Source organism: Peromyscus californicus, unplaced genomic scaffold (assembly GCF_007827085.1).
Source record: "Peromyscus californicus insignis strain IS unplaced genomic scaffold, ASM782708v3 Scaffold_19__1_contigs__length_69161282, whole genome shotgun sequence".
Classification (NCBI taxonomy): Eukaryota; Metazoa; Chordata; class Mammalia; order Rodentia; family Cricetidae; genus Peromyscus; species Peromyscus californicus.
In genome coordinates, this window is record NW_026294491.1 from 64525180 (window position 1) to 64553110 (window position 27931).

The 27931-nt window shown below is 50.2% G+C and overlaps 1 protein-coding gene across 2 annotated transcripts; it reads left to right on the forward strand.

Moving 5' to 3' along the window:
• On the forward strand, positions 1–27714 carry Mocs1 (molybdenum cofactor synthesis 1). Of its 2 annotated transcripts, none has more exons than XM_052745589.1 (11): positions 1–203; positions 5241–5367; positions 7308–7475; positions 17356–17520; positions 19679–19740; positions 20073–20184; positions 20381–20493; positions 20989–21099; positions 23818–23938; positions 24462–24509; positions 26345–27714. In XM_052745589.1, exons 1-11 carry the CDS (start codon positions 81–83, stop codon positions 27103–27105), a joined length of 1911 nt encoding a protein of 636 aa, XP_052601549.1. In that variant the 5' UTR covers positions 1–80; the 3' UTR covers positions 27106–27714. The 2 variants fall into 2 exon arrangements, with proteins under 2 accessions (XP_052601549.1, XP_052601550.1); XM_052745590.1 differs by having other exon boundaries at positions 24462–24523; positions 26345–26459.
• The last annotated feature ends 217 nt before the right edge of the window (positions 27715–27931 follow it).

The window sequence follows — 27931 nt, forward strand, 5'->3', positions numbered from 1 at the left end:
CGAAGTGACCCCGTGTCAGGTCCCGGGCTACAGTGCTCCCGAGGCCCACTCCAGGCCAGGCACTTCCCTTTGCTAGCTTCATGGCGGCGCGGTCTGCCTTCCGGATGCTGCGGCGGCTCCTGAAGTCCAGCACCCGGGGCTGCAGCTCGGGGGCTCCGGTGACGCAGCCCCGCCCCGGGGAGCCCTCGCGACCTGCCAGGGAGGTGAGCCCACCCCGCCCGCCTGCACTCACCTAACTGGAGGGCGATCCAAGCGTGCCACCCTGAAGGTGGAGAAAGCACCCTGTCCTGTCCTGGAGGCCTCTGCTGGGGCGACCCAGGGCACTCACTGATGGGTTGCTTGAGTTCACTCCTACCCAGCGGGAGGGACTCCTCAGAGTTTCCCTTGAACTCCCTTACCCGGGCTGTGCCACTTTCTAGCAGGTCTCTGCCTGCAGGAAATAGGGGCTACCTGGGAGTGAGACTTCGGTTCCAATGAGCTGTTTTAGCCTTCCCTGACACCCAACCTTTTAAACGGTTTCCCCTCACCTCCTGAGCGGAGGGTGCCCGTACATAGTCAAGTGTGGCCAGGACACCTGCTTCTTAGTGTGACAGGGACTAAAAAAAAAAAAAAAAATGTTATCCAGGTGCCGCCCACAGTCGGTTGTCACTTTGTAGTGGCAGGGCTCCGTGATCTATCCTGTTTCTCTTGGGAGGGCTTGGCCTCTTTTTAGTCAGGAACAGAGCAATACTAAGCTCCAGGGGAGGAGTTCCTGCCTGTCTTCCTAGTGTGGGGCAGGGTCCTTCAGGCCCCCATTGTACCACTCTGTTCCTGTATGGTTAGGGAAACATTTGCAGGGGGGCCGGTTCCTTTTCCTGTAGCTCCTTCTCCATGTCTCCCAGGACAGGGCTTGATGTCCTGGGACTCTTGAGTTTCATAATATTTGACGCTCCTGCTCCTGTCTTGCTCAAGACACAGGTGGACTTCTGCCAGAGCGCTCACTTCCTCAGACCTGCCTCTCCGGAATCCTCAGATAAAGCAGGCTTATTGTTATAGGGATCTTCAAAGCCTTGAACTTTGTGCTTGATTGAGTGAAAAGCTAGGGAAGCCGAGGCCACTGTGAGAGTTTTAAAAACGATACTAGCAAAAAGAATTTTCTTCTTCCTCATAATTATTTTGTACTTTTTGTGAGAGGGCCTGTGCAACGTGACTGACCGATGGCCTTTCGTGCTCAGGTAACTCAGGTCGCCGTGAGGCAGAGCAGCAGGAACCTAAACCCCAAGAAGACCTGTGCTATCCTCTCCCTTCAGACGCTGTACCAGGTCTTTTATATGGTGAGGGCATGAGTGATAGAGCAGAAAGGCACAGGCTCCAGAGCAGAATCCTGGGGTTTGAATGAGTCCCACACCTTATTAGCCATGTGACTCTCTTCTCTCAGAGAATCGGGGCCTGTGTTTTGTAGGGTAGGGGTGTTAATGTCTTCATCATAGGGTGTCATAGAGCTTAAGTGTTCATGTGTGTTAATCTGTACACTCAGAACCTGGTGAACGCAGGTCCCGTTGTGTTGATGTGTGGTGATTATTGATTCGTTCAGCCTGTGGCAGGTGTTGTGGTAAGGCCTGTTAGGCCCCTCCTACCTGGACAAGCATCATTCTGTCAACGGTGCCATCAGACATTGCATTCTGAATATCTTAGTTGCCACCGTGTTCCACCAGTTGGAAGTCCCTGGATGCTAGGGCTCCCACAGCCTTTCTAGGTATTTCCACAGCTTCCCACAGGGCATGCAGACAGCCATGTCAGCAAATAGTTTTGGCTGCTTGAAGCACATTAAATGTGTTAGGTGGAACAGTGAGACGTAAGGAGACCTATGATCTTTTGCTGGTCTCTAATTTTATCTGACTTCTAATCTGAGCTCTCACTTTTCCTTGCTTTCTGTAAATCCAGAGGCTTGGACCAGCTCACCTCGTCCAGGAGCATAGGACATAGGACTCTGAAAGAGAATCTTAGAGGTGAGGTGAAATTATGTATTCACCTCCTTAACAGAACTGCCAGTGGGCAGGAGCAGAGGTGTGATCATCCAGGATCCTCATCCTGCCCTCCTTTCTTGCAGGGACCCTCTGCCTGCCCTCCCCAGGGCTGGTGGTCTGAGGTAGAGAGCCATGGTGGATGCTCACTGGGCATCCTGTGTATCATGGTGTGGGTATGAAAGAAAAGTGAGTCTTACATGGAAGCTGGCCATGGGGAGAGTGGAGAGGGGGCCTTGGGTCAGTCTAAAGACAGGCAGGCAGCTTTCACAGATGCCGGGGAAGACTGAGGAGGGCCAGACATCTTCCCTAAAGGATTTAGCTCAATTCAGGTATACCCTTTCTCTGGAACTCTCTTCTGACTTCCTGGAGGCTGAGGTCTGAGCCTGCTCTCTCTGGTGGGGTTAAAGGATGGGGTGACTGGGTAAGGCAAAGTTGCCTAGATGTTCAGAGTTCTAGAGAAGACCAGAAGTGGCAAGTGGGTGTTGAAGACAGAAAGTAGGTGTAGGAGAAAGCAGAGGGGTGGTGCTGGGGGGGGGGGGCGGGGAGGACAGTGCTGGGGGAGGAGCAGGGAGGACAGTGCTGGGGGGGCAGGGAGGACAGTGCTGGGGGGCAGGGAGGACAGTGCTGGGGGGCAGGGAGGACAGTGCTGGGGGGGGGAGCAGGGAGGACAGTGCTGGGAGGTCTTTCTTCCTCACTTCCAACCTGCCCAGACCCTTAAAATCCATGTCTTAGGGTAGTAGACATGCTGGAGCTAGAGATGGGAAGACCCCTCACTCTCAGGTCATGGGGGAGAGGGCCATATAATCAAGCTTGGGCAGCTTTTATTCAATAGTTTGAGATACTGTGTGTGTGTGTGTGTGTGTGTGTGTGTGTATGTGTGTGTATGTATGATGTATGTTCACGTGCATGTGCCTGTGTTTTTGGAAGCCAGAAGGCAGTCTCAGGTGTCTTTCCTCAGCTGTAGTCCACTTTGATTTTGAGACAAGGTCTTTTATTGGGAACCAGGGCTTGAAAATTCGGGTAGGCTGGCTAGCCAGTGAGCACCAGAGCTCTCGCCTTAGCTTTTTAAACATGGCTTCTGGGGATTGACGTGGGTCCTTATGCTTGTAAAGCAGGCACTTCCCACTTCAACTAATCTAGTCTAGATCATCTCTCCTTTGCCTAGAGGGGTTTGTTTCCTAGGCTTGTCTCCTGGGCAGGTCTAGGTCAGGCCACGTTGACAGTGTTAACAGTCAGATGGCAGTGGCTTGTTGGCAGTGTCTGTAAGGGACCCTTCAGTTGAGTTAGATGGGATTGTCTTCTCTGTGCAGAAGAGAAGGCTAAGCAGGCATGTCCGACTGTCACTGCAGTCATGTCAGAGCCTGTGCCCAGCTGGAGTACGCCAGGCTTGGCCACCATCCTCAAGAAGCCACAAGAGTCAAATTAATAGTGATAAGCAGAAAAAGAATAGTTTTATTCAGTGTGGCCATACTGGGAAGAGGGACAGAGAGACTCAGTGGACACCTCCCCCTACAGATCCATCTCTGGGGTTCTGACACGAGGTTTAGTTGTAAATAGAAGTCAGGAGGTGTGCATAGCTGAGCGGCCCTGGTCAAAGTGTGGCTCTGTCCATCACTGACTCATTGTCTCATCCAGTCTCCCTGAGAAGTGGTCTGGCAGGACACAGTGAGGTCTCTGCAGGAAGACAAGGCCCCCCTCTGGCTGGCATCTTTTCTTTCTCTCAGCATGAGACTCTGGGGGAATTCCAATTCTCTGGGATACCTTGTTTCTACAGTCCAGACAGTGAGGGACACAGCATCTCTCTAGAATGTCCTCAGTTCTTCCAGCATGCCCATTACACAACCTACAAAGCCACCTCTGCCCCCAGATAGCTTGGGGTGTGGCCCAACACAAAGCCATAACTTAAAACGTTATCTTCTTTATTTTTTTTTTTTTAAACATAGTTGTGTGGTTCTTTGTAGTTGACAACATTGGGTTGCAACATCCAAAGGCAAATAAACTTTGTAGATGACAACATTGTGTTGCAACATCCAAAGGCAGGGGCATGCCTGGAACTTGAGAGGATCCAGGTGCTCGGCCAGTAGCTAGAACTAGGTTTATAATTCAGGTTTACCTGCTCCAAAATCTGTGCTCAGAACCAGGATTGCTACTCCTGGATTAAAAGTTTCCTCAGCCCTGGCTGCGGAGTGCAGAGTTCAGACACCAGAGGAAGTCACTCTTGGGGGCTGGACTCTCCAGCTGTCTTAGAAGCTCTGTGGTAAATCTGATGGGCTGCCTGCGTCAAGAGCCTTGTACAGGGCGAGACCCCTCTGGAGGTGACTCTGCAGCTGGGTTTGCTTCTGTCATTTTCCTCATAAGATTAGGGGCAGGCTGACATGTTCCACAGCAGTTTGACATACTGTGGTCAACATTGGACCCCTTGGATGGGAGAGGGTCATACCCCCTACCCCAGGAAACTGAGGGAAGTGGGGTGGGGTCACGAGGTGTGGGAGGAGAAGAACCCGGGGATGGAGCTTGCTGTATCCAAATGATAAATTTGCTTGGCCAGCTAGGAGGGAAGGGTGTGTGTTGGCAGGTTGGGCTAATGGCCAGCCCCTTAATTACTCCATGGCCAGGCTTGCTCTCAGGTTTCTGCTGAGTCACGTTCCTTGGTCCTCTCGCTCCCTATTCCTGGATTTATTTGGCTCCTCCCCAGCCTTTGCACAACCACATGTTAAGTTGAAGGGAGGAACACCTCAGCCACTGAGAACTGGAACCTGGAGTGATTCTCTGTAGCTGGTGGTGAATAGGAAGGTGCCGTTCTTCCCCAAACCTGGCTCCTAGGTCGCTCATCTCCTGGAGCTTGCAGTGATCTCTTCCCCCAGGCCTCACACAATGACTGACTAATCCTTCCTTTTGGCACTGGGTAAGGAATGCAAAGTATAGGGACTGTGTAAAGAAGACCCTAGACTTGCCAGCACTCAGCCTCCAGCTTGAAAGCACCGGCTTGGGCAAACTCCTGTAGGGAAGATGTCTGTACAGTCTCAGCGGTGGGCCCATCCTTCAGTCTGTCAGGGAGAGGGACAGTCCTGGTTACTGTGGATAACTGGAGGGAGGGAGGTACTGTGCAAGCTAAGGGAGAGGCAGCCCATCTCTGGGCTGCCTCAGTTCTCCACAGCTGAGCCAGAGCTGTGGCCCAGGGCCACAGAGCCAACAGCAAGGGCCCATATCTTCATCATGTCCCTGTCCTTGCAGGAGCTGTCCATGAGGCTGCAGTTCCTCCAGGAGCATGCTGCTCCCTTCTCTGCCTTCCTCACGGACAGCTTTGGCCGGCAGCACAGTTACCTGCGGATCTCTCTCACAGAGAAGTGCAACCTCCGATGTGAGTCACCTTCTGGGCCACTGTCCCTCTGCTAAGGTGACATCTGCAGTCACTTCTGTCTGAAAACCTTCCTCAGCCCTCCCCTTCCCCTATGCACCTCCCACTCACCTCACCTCATTGGCAGCTGGTCAGCCTCTTGGCGGCTACACAGGTCGAAGTTTGCTTTTGGATCCTGGAAACTAGGTTCTCCTCGAGATTAGATTTGGAAGCAGAGTTGTGATCGGGTTTAGGAATAAGGGTAGACCTGGGGCTGTTCTCCCTCCTCAGAGCTCTGTCCTCCTGTTTCCCTTCAGAGTCCAAAGTCCAGGACATGGCCTGGGGTGTGCGTGTAGCAGGGGTGGGGGTGGGTAATGGACATTTCAGAAGAGTGATAAATAGAGCCATGGCCGTGAGATGCCCCAGGCCTGTGCTGGACCAGCTACAGCCACACCAGCACACAGAACCCGTCCTGCACTCCTGGGCTGCTCTCGGGGTGTGTCCACGGCTGCAGACTTCTAGTGTGGCTCTTCCTCCTTTCTTTCCTCTCAGCCTGTTCTTCTCCCTCTTAGCCCCACTTCCCTGTTTCCTCCCTTTCCTCCTGCCCCTTCCTCCTGCCTCTCCTCCTGCCCCTACCATGTTTCTCAATAAGTAGTGAGTAAGTAAATGCACACGTATTTGGTAATCAAACAACATACACTATTTGTTCTCACTGTCTCTTTAGTCTTGAGAGTCCAAATGTGCATTCATTGTGCATATTTGACTTTATGGCTCCAGTAGGCATTTCCAACCCTCTGATTTTGTTAGGTGTTGATGTCTACAAAGATCACACTGAGAAGCTGGTAGCTGGGTTCCAAAGAAACACACACACACACACACACACACACACACACACACACACACACACTCACAATTGTAAGGGTCCAGGAGGTGGCTCAGTAAGTGCTCATCATGCAAGTATGAGACCCTGAGTTCAATTTTCAGAACCCATGTTAAAAAAAAAAGGCAGGGCATGGAAGGCAGGGCATGGAGGTGCTCTCATAATCCCAGTGTTGGGAAGACAGGGTTAGGTGGACCCCTTCACTGGCCACCCAGCCTAGCTCAATCAGCAAGCTCCCAATAAAAATAAGACCCTGTCTCAAAAAACTAAGATGGAGAGTGGCTGAGGAGGCCACTCCAGGTTGGCCTTTGACCTCTACATGCACACATGCACTTGCACATAAATCTGAACACACATACATACAATTGCAAAAGATCTCACAATGTTTTGAGCTTGTGATTTTGTGTTGGGCCATGCTGACAGCTGTCTGGGGCCACATGCAGCCCATCGACAGGGATGGACATGTCTGTGAGTCTAGCAGATCTGGCCTGACTCGTGATGAAGGCAGCCTGCAGAAAGTGATGGTAGGGCACCGTACCCCTGCCTCCACAGCTCACCTGTTCATCCCATTCTACTCCTCCATCTCGACAAAGAGCCCCTAAGTTTTCCAGCCTGATGCAAATCTGCACATAGGATGGATCTGGGGACACTGTAGTAACAGGGGGCAATGGCTTTCACCAAGCCAGATCATTCCTTTATCTCATGGCATGCGCAGAAGAGGTGACTTTACCACAGCTAGATAGAGTGAGAATGGACCATGATAACAGACGCAGGCCCATGGCCCTGGCCTTTGTAGGCCTTTCTAGGACAGTCTGCCCAGCTGCCTTCAGAGTGAAGGAGCCAGCATCTCAGGCATTCCCCTGCTCTCAGCCAGGCTCTGCTTTGGGCCTCGTTTATCATCTTTAACCTATACTCAGCTCCCTGGTGGAGGGATAGGGAGGCCAGACTACAGGGAGAGGAGAAATACCAAGTGAGTGTGTACCATTCAGATGGGATTCAGGACTACAGTTAGCCTGTTGAGGAGCAGGGGCATCTCCTGCCTGCCACACCTGTCCCCACCTCTCCATCCCCTTCCTTTTCTCAGGCCGATATTGCATGCCTGAGGAGGGTGTGTCCCTGACCCCCAAGGCTGACTTATTGACCACAGAGGAGATCCTGACCCTTGCTCGGCTCTTTGTGAAAGAAGGTGTGGATAAGATCCGTCTCACAGGTGGAGAGCCCCTCATCCGGCCAGATGTGGTGGATATCGTGGGTGAGTGCCTTCATCTCTTGTCTCATTCAACTAATGCTTATTTGACAGCTGTCACTCATGTAGACATTTGTAAACGGAGGCTTTTCTGTCCACTCGGTCCCGCAGCTGCTTTTAAAATAATCACTCACAGGCTTAAGATTAATTATGAACCCTTTGGCCTATTGTTCAGGCTTATTATTAACTAGCTCTTACAACTTAAATTAACCCATTTCTATTCATCTATGTTTTGCCACATGGCTTTGTGACATTACCTGTTCTCTAGTACATCTTGTTGCTCTGGCGACTCGCTGGCATCTCCCTGACTCCTCCTTGTATCTCTGCTTATATTTCCTGCCTGGCTCTATTCTGCCTTGCTATAGGCCAAAGCAGCTTCTTTATTAACCAATGATAATAAAAACATATTCACAGCATACAGAGGGGTTATCCCACAGCATTTCCCCCTTTCTGTCTAATCAAAAAGGAAGGTTTTAACTTTAACATAGTAAAATTACATATAACAAAATAGTTATCAAATAAGAATTATAGTTACACTATCTAGTCTATTTGTATTTGACAATATTAGAGAAAATATTTAATTATCTATCCTATCTTGGTGAATTAAAAGTTTTATATCTAATTTACCTTTTTATTATAACTAAGAAAACTATAACTATCTACTCTTCAATTCCATCAAATACCTGAGAAGGAAATAATATTACCTGAGTAAGCAGGAAGTGCTAGCAAGTGACTTCCAAAAAATGTGAGAAATGGCAGAGACAGCTGGCTGCCTGGACAGTCACCCAAGGTTCCTCTGTAATATCGGGGCATCCATCTTTGGCCTACAGGCCTAGTATATCTGACAAACTTTCCTATGAAGCAGGGAATTTTGAAGGACTGGCCTACCTTGTCTTGGCAAAGCTTGCCAGTCACCTTTCTTGTGTCCTGCTGGTCCAGTTTGGACAGTAACTGTCAGCAGTTGAAGCAAGGGCACTTTCTTTGCCCACATGGTCAGCTTTTGCCATGAAGAAAATAAACTCCATATAGGATTTCTTTGATGCCCATCATTTTCTCTGGAGTACAATGGTGCTGCCAGAAGCAGATGTGTCTCACTGTCATGAAAAGTCCAAGTTTTTAAAACATTTTAAATATCATATTCTGTAGGTCTTTGAAATGTTTGAAGAATACCAATCTATCTGAAATATATCTTTGTATATCTAGAAAACCTAACTAACATGACTATAAGTTTGACTATTTTAGATGACTAACTGTACTTTTGTAAATCTATATTTCTTAATTATATTACATTTTCAATTGAGATATATAAACACAATATCTTAAACAAGAGTAGAACTATACATACAGTATAACAAAATTAACTTTAAATTTATATCAATAAACTAAAATCCTTACCAATGTAATATATTTTGAGGTTAACAGTTGTTTTTTGGATAAAAGTAGATTCAATAATCTCCCCTTTTCTCTCAAATTTTCTGTATCATATCTCCCTTTCTTCTTTTAGAAGGAGATTGACTGTGATCAATAACAATTTATCATCAACCCCCCCTTAAAAGAAAACAAACACTTATAAACAATTTTTGAGAATTTGGACGTAGTTCTCTAGACTACTTCCTGCTGATAGGTGGGTGCTGGTAATCTTGAGGGACCTTGAGAAAATGTAGAATTATGGTTAAATCTTGGCTGTAGTAGTCTGTGATGCTGCATCATCCTAGCCAGTTGCCTTGAAGCTGTTCTGAATGTCGGATCATCTGGGCCATTGCTCCCATTGGAGACCTCTCAGGGGGTCTTTCTTGATGGAACCATATTAACCTGGAAGGAATCTATAGCTTCCCATCTTCTGTGGAAACAAAAGCAGAACCTCTTTTCCAATGTAATATATCCTTAGACATAAATTTTGAAGTCAAGTTACCCTCAAAACATATATGTTGGTTTAACTTAGCAGCCCCCACAATCAAATGTCTCTCAGCATTTAGCTCATTAACAGTCAAAATCCAAAGAAAACACAATAATATACATATTTCAGGCTCTTTGTGTATTTTCCATCTTTATGTGGCTTATTATAATGTTTATTACTCTTCCTTTTTCAAGGACCTCATTTTATTATCCTTAAATTATTTTTTTAATCTATAACTGTCTCTATTCTTTTTCCTCTCTCTCCTAAGCCTATGCATACTTTTTAAATACATTGTGACCCTTTTAGAGGTCTTTTTTAATCCGAATCTGTCCTTATTGTGTATCTGTAATCCGTTTCTGACCGTTGCTTTAAACTGCTAAGCAGGCATGGCTAGGACCAAAGGTGTGGCTTTGGCTGCTGGCTCCGCCCCACTCGGTTTTCCAACATGGCAGAGGCACCAATGAGAGCTCACCCCCACAACTCTGAGAAGCATCGTTAAGAAGCATGCCTGTGTTCCTAAGCCTGCGGCTGTGCTCTCAAGCCTACAGGCAGTGGCTGGGAGAAGCCTCTTTATACCGCAGCTCATGATAGACTGCAGGAGTCTGCCATGTTGCAGCTGAAGCCCACTGCAGCCAGGGGACTGCAGTCCTTAGTGAGAGACATGAACTATGAAGCTGCTCTTGGCTCCATTTTTGTGTGTCTAGAACCTTTTTAAGCTTTGTTAGGTCTTACGTGGAAATTCCAGCCCCACATTGGGTGCCATATGTAAACGGAGGCTTTTCTGTCCTACCTGGTCCTGCAGCTGCTTTTAAAATAATCACTCAGAGGCTTAAGATTAATTACAAACCCTTTGGCCTATTGCTCAGGCTTATTATTAACTAGCTCTTATAACTTAAATTAACCCATTTCTATTAATCTATATTTTGCCATGTGGCTTCGTGGTGTTACCTGTTCTCTAGTACATCCTGTTGCTCTGGCGGCTCGCTGGCATCTCCCTGACTCCTCCCTTCTCCCTGTATCTCTGCTTGGATTTCCTGCCTGGTTCTATCCTGCCTTGCTATAAGCCAAAGCAGCTTCTTTATTAACCAATGGTAATAAATTCACAGCATACAGAGGGGTTATCCCACAGCAGACATTGGATCCTGCCGCACCCTTTAAGACAGCTGCTGTTTACTGTTTTGATGAGGAATGATGGCTATGGAGAGGTCCGTCTTGCCCAAGGTCTCAGCTACTTGATGCCAAATCACCGTGTCTGTGTCTTGCTATGACATTGAGTTCAGAGTTCTCACCAGAAGGCCCCTGTGACCAGGCTCCTGTTAGCCACTACTCTGCCCCTTCCCTCCTCTCTGCCCACACAGCTAGCTTCTCAGCATGTCTCTTCCTTTTGCCAGGAGCTTGTCATTTGCCCTCTGTCGGGTGCCTGCTCAGATTTTCTCAACTCAGCAGGACCTTGACTGTTCTACTTCCACAAATGTCTGCTCCTTCCAGCCACACTTTCTCTCAAACCCTGGCAAGCTGCAGGCTGTGAACTAATTAGGCACTGCCTCCTGGTTTTTGTTTTTAAGTTTGGATTTTATTCTGTGTGTGTGTGTGTGTGTGCTCACACATGCATGCACGCACATGCGCGTGCGCGCGCACGCACACACACACACACACACACACACACACACACAAGAATGCAGTGCCCAAGGAGGCCAGAAGGAGGGCATCAGATCCTCTGGAGCTTCCTGATAAGGAGTGCTGGGAACTGAACTCTAGTCCTCTGCAAGGGCAGTACATGCCCTAAGGCACTGAGTCAGCCTGTCCCTCCAAACCCAGCAGGTAACATTTGGTATTGAGGGTCTTTCCTGTGTGTTGAGAAGGCCATATGGCTGTCTCTTCATGTTTCCTTGTCAGCACTGACGTTGAGGAGTCCGATGTCACTTCATTTGGTTCTGCTTCTGTAAGGTAATTGATCTTTTTCTCTGGAAGTTCTTAGTGTTCCTTTTTATCTGGTTTCCTTGAATTTTAAAAAGCAGTGTCTATACCTCAAACAGGCTCTTCCTTTGTGTCCTGTTGGCATTCAGTGTAGTTTCCCTGTATAATAAAACACTTGTCAGAAGGTCGGGCAAACTTTTACCCATTATTTGTTTAATACTTTGTTCTTTCCATCATCTCTTTTCTCTTTATAGTGTCTGGTATCTGGGTGTTACCCTGTCTCATTGCTTCCATGTTTTTCAATTTAATGTATACATGTATGTTAAGAATGTCATACAATTGTTTCTTTAAGGCAAGCATTATTTTTGAGAAGTCTAATGTAACTTTAAGATACATGCACACACATACATGTAGATATGTGCACTATATATGTACATGTGCACATATGTTTATATAATTGTGTGTGTGTGTGTGTGTAATTTTCTTTTTTTAGATAAGGTCTCATTAACCCAGGCTGGCCTTAAATTCCCTTTGTAACCGAGGCTGACTGAACTTCTGACCCTTCTGCCTCACTTCTCAAGTGCATGCAAGTGACCCAGCGTAAACGGTGATTTGATTTCAGGTTTTCTTACTCCTTTTCTTTCCTTGGGAGTGCAGCCTGGTTTTCTCCCGACTCACTGATTGCTCCTGCTGTTTCCACCCACATTACTCTGGTTCTGCCGTTCCCTTTATGTCGAGATTGTCTTTACCTTTAATCATTTTCAGCCTTTCTCTTGAAAGATTAAAGATGCCGCCTTTGTAATAAAGCTCAGCCAGTTTACATTAGAGTGTGGGAAGACTGGAGTTAGTTTATTGCTGTGTAGTGCTCTATAAAGAATAAATAAGTTTATTTTTGAAATGAAATATGCCATACTCTGAAAAATCACTTCTTTGTTTTCCTGACTTTGAAGCTTGAGCCATTTCTGCCTGTGACACCACTTTCAGTGTCGTAAGAAGGCTGGAGAAATGAAGCCTCTTGGTCTTTTCTGAATCCTATTTCAAAATTTTAGTACTTTTATTATTTTTATCTTTATATTTATCACTGTGCTAACTAGCTTTTGTCACCTTGATACAAGCCAGGGTCATCTGGGAGGAGGGAATGTCCGTTGAGGATCGCCTCTATACCAGACTGGCCTGTAGACAAGTCTGTAGTTTGATTACTGGGTGATGGTGGAGGACCCAGCCCGTTCTAGGTGGGCCGCCTGGGCTGTTGGCCCTGGGTTCTATAAGAAAGCAGGTGGAGTGTGCCCTGGGGAGCAAGGCAGTAAGCAGCCCCTCCATGGCCTCCACATCAGCTCCTGCCTCCAGGTTCCTGCCCTGCTTGAGTTCCTGCCCCAACTTCCCTTAGTGATGGACTGTGAGCAGAAAGTGTGAGCCCAGCAAACCCTCTCCTCCTCCAGTTGCTTTTGGACAAGGTCTTTATCACAGTAGGAAGCCCACTAGGGCGGTCGTGCTTGTCTCCTGTTGGCTGATTTTGGCAGGTTTTTGTTTTGTTGTATTTTTTTAATTAGGACTTTAGAGGAGTAGAGTTGTGTGGAAGGGGTGGTGGTGTGTGTCTGCATGGTATCTACACATGTGGGCGGAGGCCCGAGGAAGATCTCTTTGTGCTGCTGTATTACCCTCTATCTTATTCCCTTGAGACAGAGTCTCCAGCTGAGCCTGGAGCTAGGCTGGCAGCCAGCATACCCCACCATCCTGGCTCTGTCCCCCACGGTGCTAGGGTTATTATACTCATTGGGGTTACAGGTGTTAATGGCCACACATGGCTTTAGTATAAGGGTTTTTAACTCAGTTTGTTTGTTTGTTGTTAATCTTTTTGTTTGGATGGGAGGGGAGGACAGGGGAGGAAGGGTGAGGGAGAGAGGGAAATAGGGCCTCCAGTGAGGTTTCCTGATGTCTGTGTTCTGTAGGGTGTGGAGAGAGGGTTTCCTGTAATCCATCTGGTTGTGAAAGCTCACGCAGAGCAGAGTGGCGGGTCCTCCCAGACCATGACAAGTGTCTCATTCATGCCTCTCACCACAGGCCCGTCTTCAGGCCTCTGCCTTGACTCCCTCGGGGAGAAATAGGGTTGGAGGGAAGGCATTACCTGGTCAATCCACCAGGCCTGGGGTCCTGGAGGAGAGGCTGAGGAGTGAACCTGAGGTTGGTCAGTACCCACCTGTGGTCCTCATCTGTTCCCAGCAGGGCATAGCAGCTTCCCCGACCTCCCCAGTGGGCTCCCAGATGAACTCACCAGGTCCTTCAGAAAGGGCCAGGTGATGATCCATAATGGGGATGATCGTGCCAAGGAGTGGCCGAGGGCCAGACAGAGCGCCTCACCTGCCTTGCTGTCCTTCGGCTCTGCAGATTCTATGCCAGTCACCTTCATCCCGGCCATGCTGTGTCCTAAACCACTGCCCTCCTTCCTACGAGTTTCTCCGTCCTTTTCTTTCGGTTGTTAGAATGTATGGATTTGGCAGAGGCAGCCCATAACCTGTCTCTCTTTCAAACGGCAACTGTTGCTCTTTTAGTGAAAGGACATCTGCACATTTCAGAGGGCAAGGCAGAGAGAACTCTGCTGTTGGCCCCTGGAAGGGCTGGTTACATCTGCGCATGGTGTGTGCGTCCTTCCCTGTCCTTCCTGCCCCTCTCCTCTGCACCCGTTGCTTATTTAGAGCTGCTCTGTCCCTCAAGAGGGCATTAGGTACTTTTCCTGCCCGTTACCAGTGCCTAACAAAAAGCCACTTGACGGCAGGGAAGGGTGAGGCCCAGGCCCATGGTGGCAGAAGCTTGCTGTGTGACCTGTCGGTCAGGAAGCAGAGACTGGACAAGCTGGGGCCAGCTATAATCCTGTGTCTGTCGGCCGGGCCCAGATCCCAGAGGTCCCAGGACTTTGCTGAACAGTGCCACCAGCTGGAGACCAGTGTTCAAGCAAATGAGCATGGGGACACTTCACATTCAAGCCACACCCCATTTGACATACACACCCTTTCCTTACTCCCAGAGGGTTAGTTGACAGAGTTGTTTTGGGATATGTAACATGTCATGTCTAGAGAAACTTGGTTCAACCACTTCTGTACTGTTGGTTAACTGGATTGTTTCCACAGTCAAATGTGTGGTTCTCCAATAAACCTCAGGTTAAATTCTGACAAGCGAAATTTCGGGTCAAGGGCTTTGTAAACCCCCGTGCATGGCTTCTCTTCAGAAAGGCTATGGAATTTCATTCTTACACCATGAACATGCTGTTGTGTGATAGGCTTTCCTTGGAGAGACACAACAGATACACACACACACACACACACACACACACACACACACACACACACACACACACCCCTATTACCCCCAAAAATGGAACCCGCAAGAGACCAAAGTAACAATATCTGTCTTGGTAAAACAGCAAGATTTTTGGGGTTACTAGCAGGAGTAGAAATGGGGGTTACTTCCAGGAGCAACACAGGCAGCTGCATCCTCAAAAGCCCACCCCAACACGAGTGACAGCTCACCAGACTCCTCACTGCAGCTGGGCTGTGCAGTCTCCTTCCCCAGAAATTTGTCCCTTTCTACCCTGCCAAAGAGGGGCCCCCGGAACCGCTCCCCCGCCCCCCTTTTCCTTCTCCCAGACTGGTGGACTTTGGTTTGTCTCCCGAGGCTCATGAGCCTCTCTCCCCCTGCAGAAAATGTTCCAGTTTGGAGGTAACTACCTACTCTTACTGGTTTTTCTAAAGCAGGTGGTTAGTTTGGTGATCCACCCTTTTCTCAGTTCTGCTAGGCTCCAGCACTGGACTCTTAGTCTCTGCTCCCATGTGAAGCTGATGGAAGGCCCTGGTCCAAGGGCCGGAAGGAGCTTGTCCTCGTCATGGTTGGTAGAGAAGGAAATCAAGTAAAGGTCAAGGGCGTGGGCGCTGTCTGTTTGCCCACCATGCCGGGCACTTCTGTGTCAACCTGGCACCAGCTAAAGCCATCCCAGAGGAGGGAACCTCAGTTAAGAGAATGCCGTCGTAAATTTGGTCTAGAGGCAAGCCTGTAGGGCATTTTCTTAGTTAGTGATTCGTGGGCGAGGACCCACCCCATTGTGGATGGTGCCACCCCTGTGCTGGTGGCCCTGGGTTCTATAAGAAAGCAGGCCGAGCAAGCCATGAGGAGCAAGCCAGTGGGCAGCACCCTCCGTGGCCTCTGCATCAGGTTGCTTCTGCCCTCTTTGTTTTTGGTGACAAACTGTTACATTGAACTGGGAGTGAAATAAACCATTTCCTCCCCAAATTGCTTTTGGTCCTGGTATTTCATCACATCTATAGAAACCCTAACTAAGATACCCACATTGTAAAAGAAAACGTGTTCATTATAGAAAAATAATAGTTAGTTTTCTTTTTTAAATTCTGTAATCTAGTCTTTGATTAAAAGTAACTATCCTGAGCATTCTGACTCTGTATTACTAACTTTGTGTTATGCAGTGAAATACCCCGGGCAACTAATTTCATCGAGAGAAAGGGCTCTTTGAATGACAGTTTTGGAGATTCAAACTCGGGTCAGGTAGGCCTCCTGGATTCTGACCTGCTGAAGGTTGCAGTATGTATCCCTGAGCAGGAACAGAGAGGATGCTCAGAGCCTCTAGAACTTTCTTAGCCACCCCTCCCTGTGCCACAACCCAAGAGCCTCTCTAGGCTCCGCCTCTTACAGGCTCCATTACCCCCAACAGCACCACTCTAGGGACCAATGCTTTACCATACAGGACCTTAGGGACATTGAACATCCAGACTGCAGCTCACCGTGCATCTTTTTCTAGACATTGCTGGATCTGACTGACCACGTAGGGTGTTTTCAGCCCGCTGTTTTCTTGTTCTCTTGTGTAGTTCTTTAGGATTCCTTTTGCTCTGGGGCTGGGGAGATGGCTTAAAGTGCTCACTGGACAGCAAGAGGACCCATGTCAACAGCCAGGTGTGGTGGCATGCTCTAACACCAGTGCTGGGTGGGGGCAGGGGCAGGAGGATTGTGGGGCGCACTGGCCAGCCTGTCCCACCAAGTCAGTGAGCTGCAGGTTCAGTGGGAGACCCTGTTTGAAAGAACCACAAGGAGAGGGGTTGAGGATGACACCTGTCATTGACTGTGCTTTGTGAATTGAAGAAATGTCCTTAACTTCTTGAAGCTTGTCTACTGAATGAGGAGCAATCCCTGTTTCACAGCTTCAGTGAGCTAATCTGTAGGATGCTCTTAGCAGAGCTCCCAGCCCAGGGCCAGCACCCAGCCCAGGGCCAGCACCCAGCCCAGGTCCAGCACCCAGCCCAGGGCCAGCATCTAGCACAGGGCAAGTACCCAGTGTGTCTTAGTTAGGGCTTCTATGACTGTGAAGAGACACCATGACCACAGCAACTCTTATAAAGGAAAACATTTAATTGGGGCTGGCTTACAGTTTTAGAGGTTTAGTCCATTATCGTCACAGCGGGAAGCAAGGCAGCATGCAGGCAGACATGGTGCTAGAGAAGGAGCTGAGAGGTCTACATCTTGACTCAAAGGCAACAGGAAGTGGACTGAGACACTGGGCAATATCTTTAGCATGGGAGACTTCAAAGCCCGCCCCCACAATGACACACTTCCTCCAATAAGGCCACACCTACTCCAATAAAGCCACACCTCCTAATAGTGCGCTCCCACTGTGGGCCAGCTTCTTTCACCACCACACAGCCCTTCAGCTGTTGTTATCTTTATTCTGGATTTTATTTGTACGAGTGTTTTTGCCTGTGTGTATGTGTGTGTGTCACATGTGTGCCTGGTGCCTTGTGAGACCAGAAGAAGGCTTCGGCCCCTGTAACTAGAGTTACAGCTGGTTGTAAGCTACAGCGTGAGTGCTGGGATTGAACGTGGCTTTTGTGCAAGAAAAACAAGTGGTCTCAGTAGCTGAGCCATCTCTCCAGCCTCTCACCTGGTTTTTATTTCCACACTTGTTATCAAGCCCAGTGGAAGCCCCTTTGCACTCTCTCCATTTAGAACAAGAGTTTTGCTTTCCTGCCCTTTTCCCAGGGAGAACAGTCTAATGCTTTTCTCTTTTCTTTCCAGCACGACTTCATCGGCTGGAAGGGCTGAGAACCATTGGTGTCACCACCAATGGCATCAACCTAGCCCGGCTGCTGCCCCAGCTCCAGAAGGCAGGGCTCAATGCTGTGAACATCAGCCTGGACACTCTGGTTCCTGCTAAGTTCGAGTTCATTGTCCGCAGAAAAGGTGATCATAGGCAGGCTGAAGTGTGGGTCTCCCCAGGGCTCTGCCACACTCTGTGTGTGTGGCAGGGTGGTCGCTTCCTCCTGGTGTCTGTATTATGGATGTACTGTTGGTTGGGCTTGGTAAGGGATTAATACCCAGGCCAGGTTGTTTGCCTGGAGACACATGGGCCAGCTGAGATGGATGTGGTTGCCCTGAAGTGTCAGGCCCAGGGTTTCACCCCTGTGCCCATCTGTACTTCAAACCTCTCTTCCTCACACCCTGCTGCAGATGTCTCCCGTGTGGTGGCTTCTCTTGACCATGGGCACTCCACCCTTTGATTTTGGGGTTGTGGGTGGTCCATAACCGAGGACTCTGGAGGTCAGAGGGGTGCTGGGAAGGCAGCTCTCCACACTCTTCATTTGGAGCAGAACCAACACCTCCTCCTTCCCTGCCAGGGTGTGCAGCCTCCTACTTGCCGCCTTCCAGAAGTTGACAAAGCTCTGGCTGAAGCTCTTCCCTCTGGAGAGGGCCGCATCATCCACGTTGACAAAATTCAAAGTGTAGTTATACAGTTTTAATGTGCTTCTTTATTTATATTTTATTTTTGTGTGTGGGTGTGTGCAGTGTGTGTTTATGTACTTGTGTGTGTGTGCAGTGTGTGTTTATGTACTTGTGGGTGTGTACAGTGTGTGTTTATGTACTTGTGGGTGTGTGTAGGTGGAGGCAAATGGACAACCTCAGCTGTTATCCTCTTGGTTGTCCATCATGAACTTTTTGAGATAGACTCTCTGCCAGGATCTGGAATACACTTCTTTAGACTAGTCTGGCTGGCTGGTCAGTGAGCCCTGGGACTTTACCTCTCTCCACCTTGCAGCTTCTGGTTTATCAGGACTCCTCTGCAACACTCAGGATTACAAGCCTGCCGCCATGTCTAGTTTTTTACATGTCCTAGGCTGGAACTCAGAGTCTCATGTTTGTGCAGGACACAGTGTCCAGCCCCTGAAGACTGCTGGAACAAAACAAAACCACATAGAACAGCCTTTGCTGATCTCATGGTATCTACTGACGTGCTGTGGGGAGGGAGAAAACTCAGAGCAGGAGAGGACCTCTGGGCTCGAGGGAGAGATGGTTCTGCTGGCCTGGTGGCAGGGAGGATTTGGATCTAAGGGACTTCCTGTGAGGAAGCTGTGACCAGAGAGCAGAAGGCTGGGAGGTAGAAGTGGGAAGGATGCTTCCAGCTGGGCGCCATCTGGCTTGTCCTCTTCCCTAGCACAAGCACCTCCCCTAGGGACACAGCCAACAGCAAGGTGCCGTCCCAGCCCACCCCCCATTATGCTCTGGCATTCACCTGCCTCTGAAGGGAATGGTTGTTGAGGACACACCAGTGAGAGAGGGGCCTACATCATATAAGGTCAGATATAAAGACTGCAGGGCCTCAGTTTCCCCATCTAGACTGTGCAAAGACTCAGCTAGATCATAGGTCAGCTAACTGTGGCCCACAGGCCACATCCAGCTCATGGCTTGTTTTTGTACCACCTTGGAGCCAGGAATGGGTTTTACAGATAACATTTGTAATCATTAATCATTGAGAACATGACCTGTGAACTCCAATTAAACAATAGTATATCCCTGAGAAAATAGACATTCCTCCATTCCATGTTATAAAAAACCATGTGAAACTGGCAGGGTAGTCAGTAAAGTAGCTATAATTCCAAGGGGCCCAGTGCCCTCTGCTGACCTCCATGGGCACCAGGGACACATGTGATGTACAGACATACATGCAGGCCCCACACACACGTGCATAAAACTAAGTAAGAAAAGACAACTGAGGAATTACACCCCAGGATGTTTTGGCCTCCACTTATGCATATACCCTACAAATACATGAACATGCACACGTACCTAAGTACCTGCAAAAAAGAAATGTAAATAAAAATAAAAGCCATATTGCTATACTTTGAAATTAGTAAGAACACGCTTCATGTCTTATACCCACATAGAATCTGGGTGCTGCCTCTTGGCTGTCGTCACCTAAAATGTTTGTTGTCTGGCCCGTGAGAGAAAACTCCTGCTGATCCTCAAGCCAGGTGGTCTTTCGGGTTTCTCCGTTCCACACAGGTCTAGTGGTTCCCTGGAGAAGCGGGGGCGTCCCTGAATCCTTGCTTCTCCCTCTCTGCAGGCTTCCACAAAGTCATGGAGGGTGTCCACAAAGCCATTGAGCTGGGTTACAAGCCTGTGAAGGTGAGGATCTGTCACCCCTGCTGACTTCTGCCTTCCTTCCTGACCCCACTGGGCCAGGGGACCGTAGGTCCATGACACCTGGCCCCTTGACAGCCCTCAGCCTGGCCAGTGGACGTGTACCTCCCACTGCTTCTTGCCAAGTTACATCTAGCCCCCACTTCTCCTCCCTCACTGGGTATAGAGAAAAGCAGTGGCCCCCATGGAATACCCCAGCTGTGAAGTAATGGGTGGCGAGAGGTACAGACGGGGTCCTGAGCAGTGCGACACCCCAAAGGTCATCCTCACGAAAGCATGCTGGAGACAGCTCTCACGGCCCAGTTGTTCTTGGTCAGGTGAACTGTGTGGTGATGCGAGGCCTGAATGAAGATGAGCTTCTGGACTTTGTGGCCTTGACAGAGCATCTTCCCCTGGATGTGCGCTTCATTGAGTACATGCCATTTGACGGTGAGCGACAAGGGTTTGCCGGGGAGGGAAGGGGTGCGTGGGCCTCAGGGCTGCACCAGGTACTGCCGATACTTGGGGTGGTGGGAGGATGGTGTGGGGTGCTCTGGGGTCACATGTGGATGTGATCTGATCCTTGGGCAGGGTCCCCTTCATCTCTGGTTCAAAAGCTCCCCCTGCCACCTGCAACCAAATACAGGCAACAAGTGGAACTTCAGGAAGATGGTTAGCTACAAGGAGATGCTGGACACCATCCAACAGCAGTGGCCAGAGCTGGAGAAGCTGCCGGAGGAGGATTCCAGCACAGCCAAGGTTAGGGAGCAGGAGGGTGGTGCCGGAGGAGGATCCAGCACAGCCAAGGTTAGGGAGCAGGAGGGTGGTGCCGGAGGAGGATCCAGCACAGCCAAGGTTAGGGAGCAGGAGGGTGGTGCTGGGGGTGGCCCTGCCTTCGTCCAGTGGCTGGGTGCTGCCGTAAATTCAGAGTGCGCCAGGGAACGGTGTGCCACAGGATGTGATGCTTAAGAGAGCAGCCTAAACCTAGATGGTAAGACTAAGTAGCATCAGAGGTCATACTCTGCAGGTAAGAGGGGCAGCACTGTCCTCTCCTCCATAGCCCTCTAGCCTGTCGTCCACAGACACCTGTATCCATAGCAACTCTTCTCCAGAGCAAGCCAGGCAAAGGCGGGGGCTCGTGGGTCACCCACCACACTGTCAGAGAGCTGCAGAATGGGGTCTTGACATCAGCAAGGGGGATCTTGGGAGCAAGGGATAGCCCGCCCTGTCCCTTCAGCTGCCCCTCTCTCCCAGGCCTTTAAGATCCCTGGCTTCCAAGGTCAGATCAGCTTCATCACGTCCATGTCAGAGCATTTCTGTGGGACCTGCAACCGGCTACGCATCACAGCTGATGGGAACCTCAAGGTGAGCATCCTGCCCCTCCCACTCACGACTTCTGTCCTGTTCGCTCACATCCACCTGAGCTCCTGATCAGAGCGGAGATGAGTGCTCAGTGGAGGGCAACTTGGGGTGACCAGTGTGAATCTGTGTTTTTGTTGGCAGTCACCTGTTTCTTCAAACTTCATTGGGTCCTCAGAGCAGCTTCTGGTTTATCAGGAATCCTCTCCAGCACTAGCACTGTCAGAGGGAAGCCAAAAGCATTGTGATCCTTTGTGTCAACTGGTCAGCCTTTTCCACGCAGCCAGGACTCACTTCTGAAACCAGCACCCATTACTTGGCTAGTTGTCTCGCTCCATGTTTGAGCTTGAGGCTGTGAAAGGCCCATTCCCTTCAGGCCATAAGAACTCATTGGCACACTCAAAAAGGTGGTGGGCAGACGCATAGTGACCCTTTATCCCGGGCACACTGTGCTGGCGGTGAGGATGGTGGGCCTTGAAGAATGGCTGCAATCTGGACTCATACTCCTGAAATCCGGTCTGGAGAGTCCACACTGTGAGAGCAGTGACTCAGAACATGTGACTCAGACTGTAGGGAGCAAGGTGAAGTTTCTGAGCAAGAGGGAGGCCTGATCCCCATCTTTGTTGGATTTGAACTTAAACTTATTAAGTGGATATTGAGCAATGATTAAGATATATAAATATGTGAGGGTAAAGGTGTGAGATCGTGCTGTAGAGACAGCTCAGTGATGTGTGGGGTGATGGTGTGGTCGTGCTGAGGATACGCTCAGTGAATGTGTGGGGTGACAGTGTAAGGTCATGCTGAGGAGACGCTCAGTGGATGTGTAGGGTGACGGTGTGGTCCTGCTGAGGAGATGGCTCAGCAAAAAGGTACTTGCTATACAATCATGGAGACCCATCCAGCTCCCATGTAAAGAGCCAAGCATGACCACACTGTTTTAATCCCAGTGCCAGGGAAATGGAGAAAAGAGACTCTGGAGCTCACTGGCCATCTGGTCTAGCTAAGGTGCTGAAATCTAGGTCAATGAGAGACCATGTCTCAAAAACTAAGATGGAGGTTGGTTGAGGAAGATACCTGATGTTGACCTTTGGCCTCCATGCATGTGCACACACATGCACACAGAGAGGCACATACCCACACATATGCATACACATATGTGCACATGGACACACACACACACACACACACACACACACACACACACACACACACACACACCTATACCTATATACCGGAAACATAGACACATATATACAAAAGAAAAAAAATATGGGACAAAAGAATCAAGGAGCTTTGTGGTGTGTGTAGAGGAGGAGGGGAAATGTGTGGGGTGGCTGCTGGGCCTGGAATTTTAGGATTGGGGTTGCAGCTGCAGGTTTTTGGTCGGCCATTTGAATACAGAAAGAAGTATACACTGGGTTGTTGAAAATGGGGCCTTTTCCTGGTGCCAGAAATTCCTGGCAATGGGGGTGGCATCTGTCCATCAAGGTTTTATGGGAAATGTATGGAAGGTGTCTAAAGAGAGTGGGATGGCTACTTAGAGTGAGAGGTAGGGTTCAAGGAACTAACTAGGGACATGGAGGCATTCTGAGGAGCAACAGCCAACAGCTGGCTCATGGAGGTGGGAGATGGAGGAAGTGATGTCACTGAGGGCCAGTGAGGCTGCAGCCTTGAGGGGAGAGGGTTGGAACTTTAGCTGTGGAGGGTAGCAGCTGCTGCCAGAGAGGAGGGAAGAAGGAGGAGAAGGCAGGGCTTCCCCCTCCTCTCTCCTGATCTCCAGGCAGAAGCCAGCCCAGAAGCCCACAAGCAGAAGTCTATGGAGGAATTAACTAGCGTCAGGGAAGGGCGGAGAGGGTTCTGGGCCCAGTGTTGTGGGAAGGGGGAATGCCTATCACAGTGAAGAAGCTGGACCTGCGTCAGTCTCCAGAGCCCGGCCCTTTGCTGGCTTTTCAGATGCTCTTCTGTGTCTGCACACACAGCTGACACATAGGTTCTGTGGCAGTGTGGTGGTTGGTTTCTGCACCACCTTATCCATTCTTAGGACCAGCTTCTCACATAGCTAGGGGACGCTGAGCTAAGACTGAGTGGCCACAGATGTCATCTCCAGCCAGGTGTGGTACTCACACCTGTCACCTCAGAACAGTCAAATGGAGGAGGGAGTTCCTGTCAGTTCCCGGCCATCCTGGGTGACACACCCTAGCTAAGAACCGAGTTTCTGTCTCGCAAACAGACAAAAGCCCCAAAGCTGTCCTCTCCAACCACATTCAGCTGCTCAGCTACCAAGCAGGGACGGAGGACTAAAGTGGGTAGTGGGTGGTAGTGTCCACACGGGAAGGAACCAGGAAAGGCTGATGGGAAACGAGGTATGTGTACCACCTCCAGGGTACTCGGCCCCATTCACTGGGGTCCACGCTCATGGTGATAGAGGTGTCTCCATCAGATATCTCAGAAAGTAACAGCAGCTCTGGATTCTTATGTTCTCTCTTCATGCCTGTTTAATTCTCAGTATACGCTGTTCTCTCTGAAAGGAGTATGGCTAAGCCCCACACAGAAGTCTGACTTTGCCTTTGCTTGTCTAGCCTTTCTGGCCCCTCCATCCAGTCCCTTCGGCCCCTCGTGGCCCTGGGTCCTGCCTCAAGTGTGAGCCTGCTGTGGGAGACATGAGCATTGATGCTCAGCTCAGTGGGGCTGGTGACTTACAAGTTATTCTCTCGTCTGCAACAGGTCTGCCTCTTCGGGAACTCCGAGGTGTCCCTGCGGGACCACCTGCGTGCCGGGGCCTCTGAGGAGGAGCTTCTGAGAATCATTGGGGCAGCCGTGGGTAGGAAGAAGCGGCAACATGCAGGTAAGGGCTGGGCGGGAGTGGGCGGGGCTGAGTGGGAGTGGGCGGGGCTGGGCGGGGCTGGGCGGGGTTAGTGCGAGGAAGTGTGAAGGAGAGGGTGGAGGATAAAGCAAGCCTGGGCCAAGGTGCCCAGTTCAGTGTCCTTCTGGCCACTGGCCATTCCTATTGGAACTTTGGACTTGGGGCATGGTGGCTGTTCTTTGAGGAAATTGACATAGCATAGGCTACACAGGGGGACCCCAATATTCTCCAGGACTGTTTTATCAGGCTAAGAGATACCACTGGCTCCCTGGATTCCCACGCGTTCCTTGTCTTTGGGACTGAGGGAGGCAGTACCAGGTCCCTGGGCATTCCTAGAGTGTTCTCGAGGCTCCACCTTGGGTGGCCTTGCAGCGATGTGTGAGGCTTTTGTCAGAAGGCCTGTGGCTGTGCACAGGCCTTTGGCTCATCCATCCATCCGTGTTTCAGTGAAGTCTCCTTCTCTCTCCTCCCCTGCCTTCCTCTGCTCATCCTTCCCTCACACCAGGCATGTTCAATATTGCCCAGATGAAGAACCGGCCCATGATCCTCATCGGTGGGTGACTATCAGTACGTAACTACTCACCCTTGTCACTTGGGGGGTCCTGTGGGGTGGGTGGGATCCCCTCTGTGAGACAACCCCTGCTCTGCCCCTAATATTCTTCCCTTATTTTTAAATGTCTTCTTTCATCTTTTCTTAAACCTTCCATATCTGCTCTCTCTTCCCTCCCCACAGCAAACCTTCTGTCTCCAGACTATGGAGTGGCCCTTCTCCCTCTCTCAAAATCAGGGCAGGGGCTTCTACAGACCTGATACTCATGGAGTTAGCTCTCCTTGGAGAGTAGAGCTCCTGGTTAAAATAGAGAGTTTCTCCTCGCCTGTGGGATCCCCCAGCTGGACGTAGATGTCCCTTCTCTGCCACGTGGAGCCACCTGTACATATGTGTGGCCCATCAGTTGTCTTGGTCAGGCATAAGTTGAGGCAGCTCTCTGAACACCAAGATTTGACCTTTCCCTGTTCCTTAACTCCAGGGACTGTGCACAGGAGAATCTCAAGTGTTTGGTGCTTCTTCAAGTGAAAATACCACTTTATAAAGCTCCAGGTAGTCTAGGAGGGCCTGCTGCTCTGTTCAGTGTCCAGGTGGCAGCAGATGAAGCCTGGACCCCCTAGGACGCACCCTGATCCAGGCCTTCGGAATTAGCACATTGGAACTGAAAAAGCACTAAGAAACTTGAAGGAAAGTTCCTTCTTTCAGAGTTTGGAGCAGAATGGACACAGAGGTCCAGAGCAAAGCAGATTCCATGGGCCAGAGATAGCCCAGTGACCACCTCAACACACCGGCCACCCAGAGCAGAAGAGGCAGATGGCAAAGAGGCATTTCACTGGGGAAGGGACCTTAGTCACCTCTCCCCCACCTATCCCCACAGCACTGGGGGTCTTGGCCTAGGTGTATACATCTTCACAGCAAAGAATGGGGATGTCTTGATGGCCTTCCCTCCAACAGACAAGGGTGGGACTTGGTGTGATGGAAAGAGAGAAGCTAGGGACGCCTTTAGCTTCATGAGGACTCCCTTATGTGAAGTGTATGGAGAGACTAGACTGGCCTGGTTTTCACAAAACAAGAGTTGCCTCGGTCAGGGTCTCTCCGACCTTCAGGAGCCTGTGAACCACTCAGGGACCCTACCCCTGAGGTCCCTGAGTTGGTAGGACCATGCTGAAAGTACCCACTCCTTGTGAGTTCTCAGCAGCTGCTGGTGTCAGGTGCTGACAATGGTCTTTGTTCTTTGAGGAACAGCAGCCCTAAGGTTTTCTGGACATGGAACCAGTCTGTCAATTGATGGCCTTGTAGGGACTTGACATTGTTTAAGTAGATGAACTGTTTGCTAGTGTCTTACTCCTCAGAATGACATTGCTGTTCCTTCTCCACTGGTAGTATTAAGGTAAAAATACCTGTGATTGGTAGTTCAGGGTGAGATCCAGCTAGTTTTAGCAAAATGAATGGACATCAAAAGGCTGTTTGATCCAGGCATCATTCTTCAGGCCCAAGGTATGTCATAGAAAAACTTTGGGGACCAAGTTCCGAAGCACAGGGGACCTGGAAGTGACCTTGCACCACCACTGCCTGAGGAGAACAAATGGAAACTGGGCCCCCTCTGTTTGCTTCCTTCTCTGTCTGTTTAACAGCTCTGGCTCTCCAGACCAGGCTGGCCTCGAACTCACAGAGATCCGCCTGCCTCTGCGGGGATTAAGGCTTGCCCTGGCTCCACTTTCGTTCTCCCTTCTCCCTGGTGTGAATGAGAACTCCTGGTGGGACAGCGAGGGGGCAGGAGACAGGTGGAGACAGGACTCGTTTGGAGACTCAGTCTCTTCTCTTTCCTTTGTGCCTTTCAGGGTTGCCTTGGATGCTTCGAGATTCCCCACCAGCTAGTTGGAGCACTCTCTCCCGGGATCCCCCCCATGTTCGAAATCTGAGTGTCAGAGAGAATCTCTCTGACCAGATGGCAACTTTGTGGAAAAGACTCCGTGTCCCCATGGCCCTTCCTCTGTCTCAACAGTGCCTGGGGTCCGGCTCCCCTCAGAGACACTACAGCTGCTACCCAGACTCTGACACTCACTCAAAGTGCCTTAGCATAGGGTCCCAGGACCCTGCTGTCCCCTCAGGACCAGGGCTGACTTCAACTCAGCTAACTCATGTGGATTCAGAAGGACGGGCAGCTATGGTAGATGTGGGCGGGAAGCCAGACACAGAGCGGGTGGCTGTGGCCTCTGCCGTGGTCCTTCTTGGACCTGTGGCCTTCAGGCTTGTCCAGCAGAACCAGCTGAAGAAGGGCGATGCTCTGGCAGTGGCCCAGCTGGCTGGAGTCCAGGCAGCCAAGCTAACTAGTCAGCTGATCCCCCTGTGCCACCACGTGGCCCTGAGCCATGTGCAGGTACAGCTGGAGCTGGACAGCACGCGCCACGCCGTGCTGATCCAGGCATCCTGCCGGGCCCGAGGCCCCACTGGGGTAGAGATGGAGGCACTGACCTCAGCTGCCATGGCTGCCCTTACCCTGTATGACATGTGCAAGGCAGTCAGTAGGGACATCGTGGTGGCAGAGGTGAAGCTCATCAGTAAGACTGGAGGTCAGCGGGGGGACTTCCATCGGGCTTAAGAGTGCCTCACTCACCCCAATCATGTCTCCCAAGGGGATGCAATTTGGGTGGAGGAAAAGATGTCACATTCCTCTTAATCTAGTCACTATGACCTAGGATCACCCTGTCTCTTTACCACTGATATTTATTATAACCCGTGAGGTGTCCTCAACATGAAGACACCTCTGGCCTTGACACCTTCCAGGACTCAGGACTCCAGCGGTGGAAGGTTTGATACGGGATACCCCCACGTCATGTCATATTACTTGGCCTGTTTCAGATGGACAGCTTCAGGCAGCCCTTCTCATTTAGGGTTCTCTCTTCTCTTCCCTGGGGAGATAATAAGGGCTCATTAAGCAGAGGAACCCACTTTGAGGAAGGAAAAACACAGCTCCCTAAAGAATGTATCAGAGGGTCCCCACTCCCTGGCCTCCGGCCCTGCTCCAACAGGATGAACACTTACGGACTACAACCCCAAGGACTTGTGCCAACCTTACGCACACCTGGGTCTGCTTACTGCGGTCTGCCCACACCTCTCTACTCTGGCACACATCAGGGAAAGAAGAGCTGAAGGTGACCTTCACCCTCACAATGCACAAATAAAGCCACGATGCCAGCTTTGGAGATGAGGCACGAGGACTCTTGTCTGTGAAAAGAGCACAAGCTGCTAAGTTTTACCCATCAGCCCCATCCCAAGACACTCCCTGCAGGGGGTGGGTGGGAAGAGGAACCCTAGGAAGGAAGGCCAAGGGGCTTATTCTCTGGACTCCCCCAGGGAGACCGTGAGAAATGCAGGTGTGGCCTGAGGCAGTGTGACAGATGGGAGGCTGGGGCTCAGCTACATGG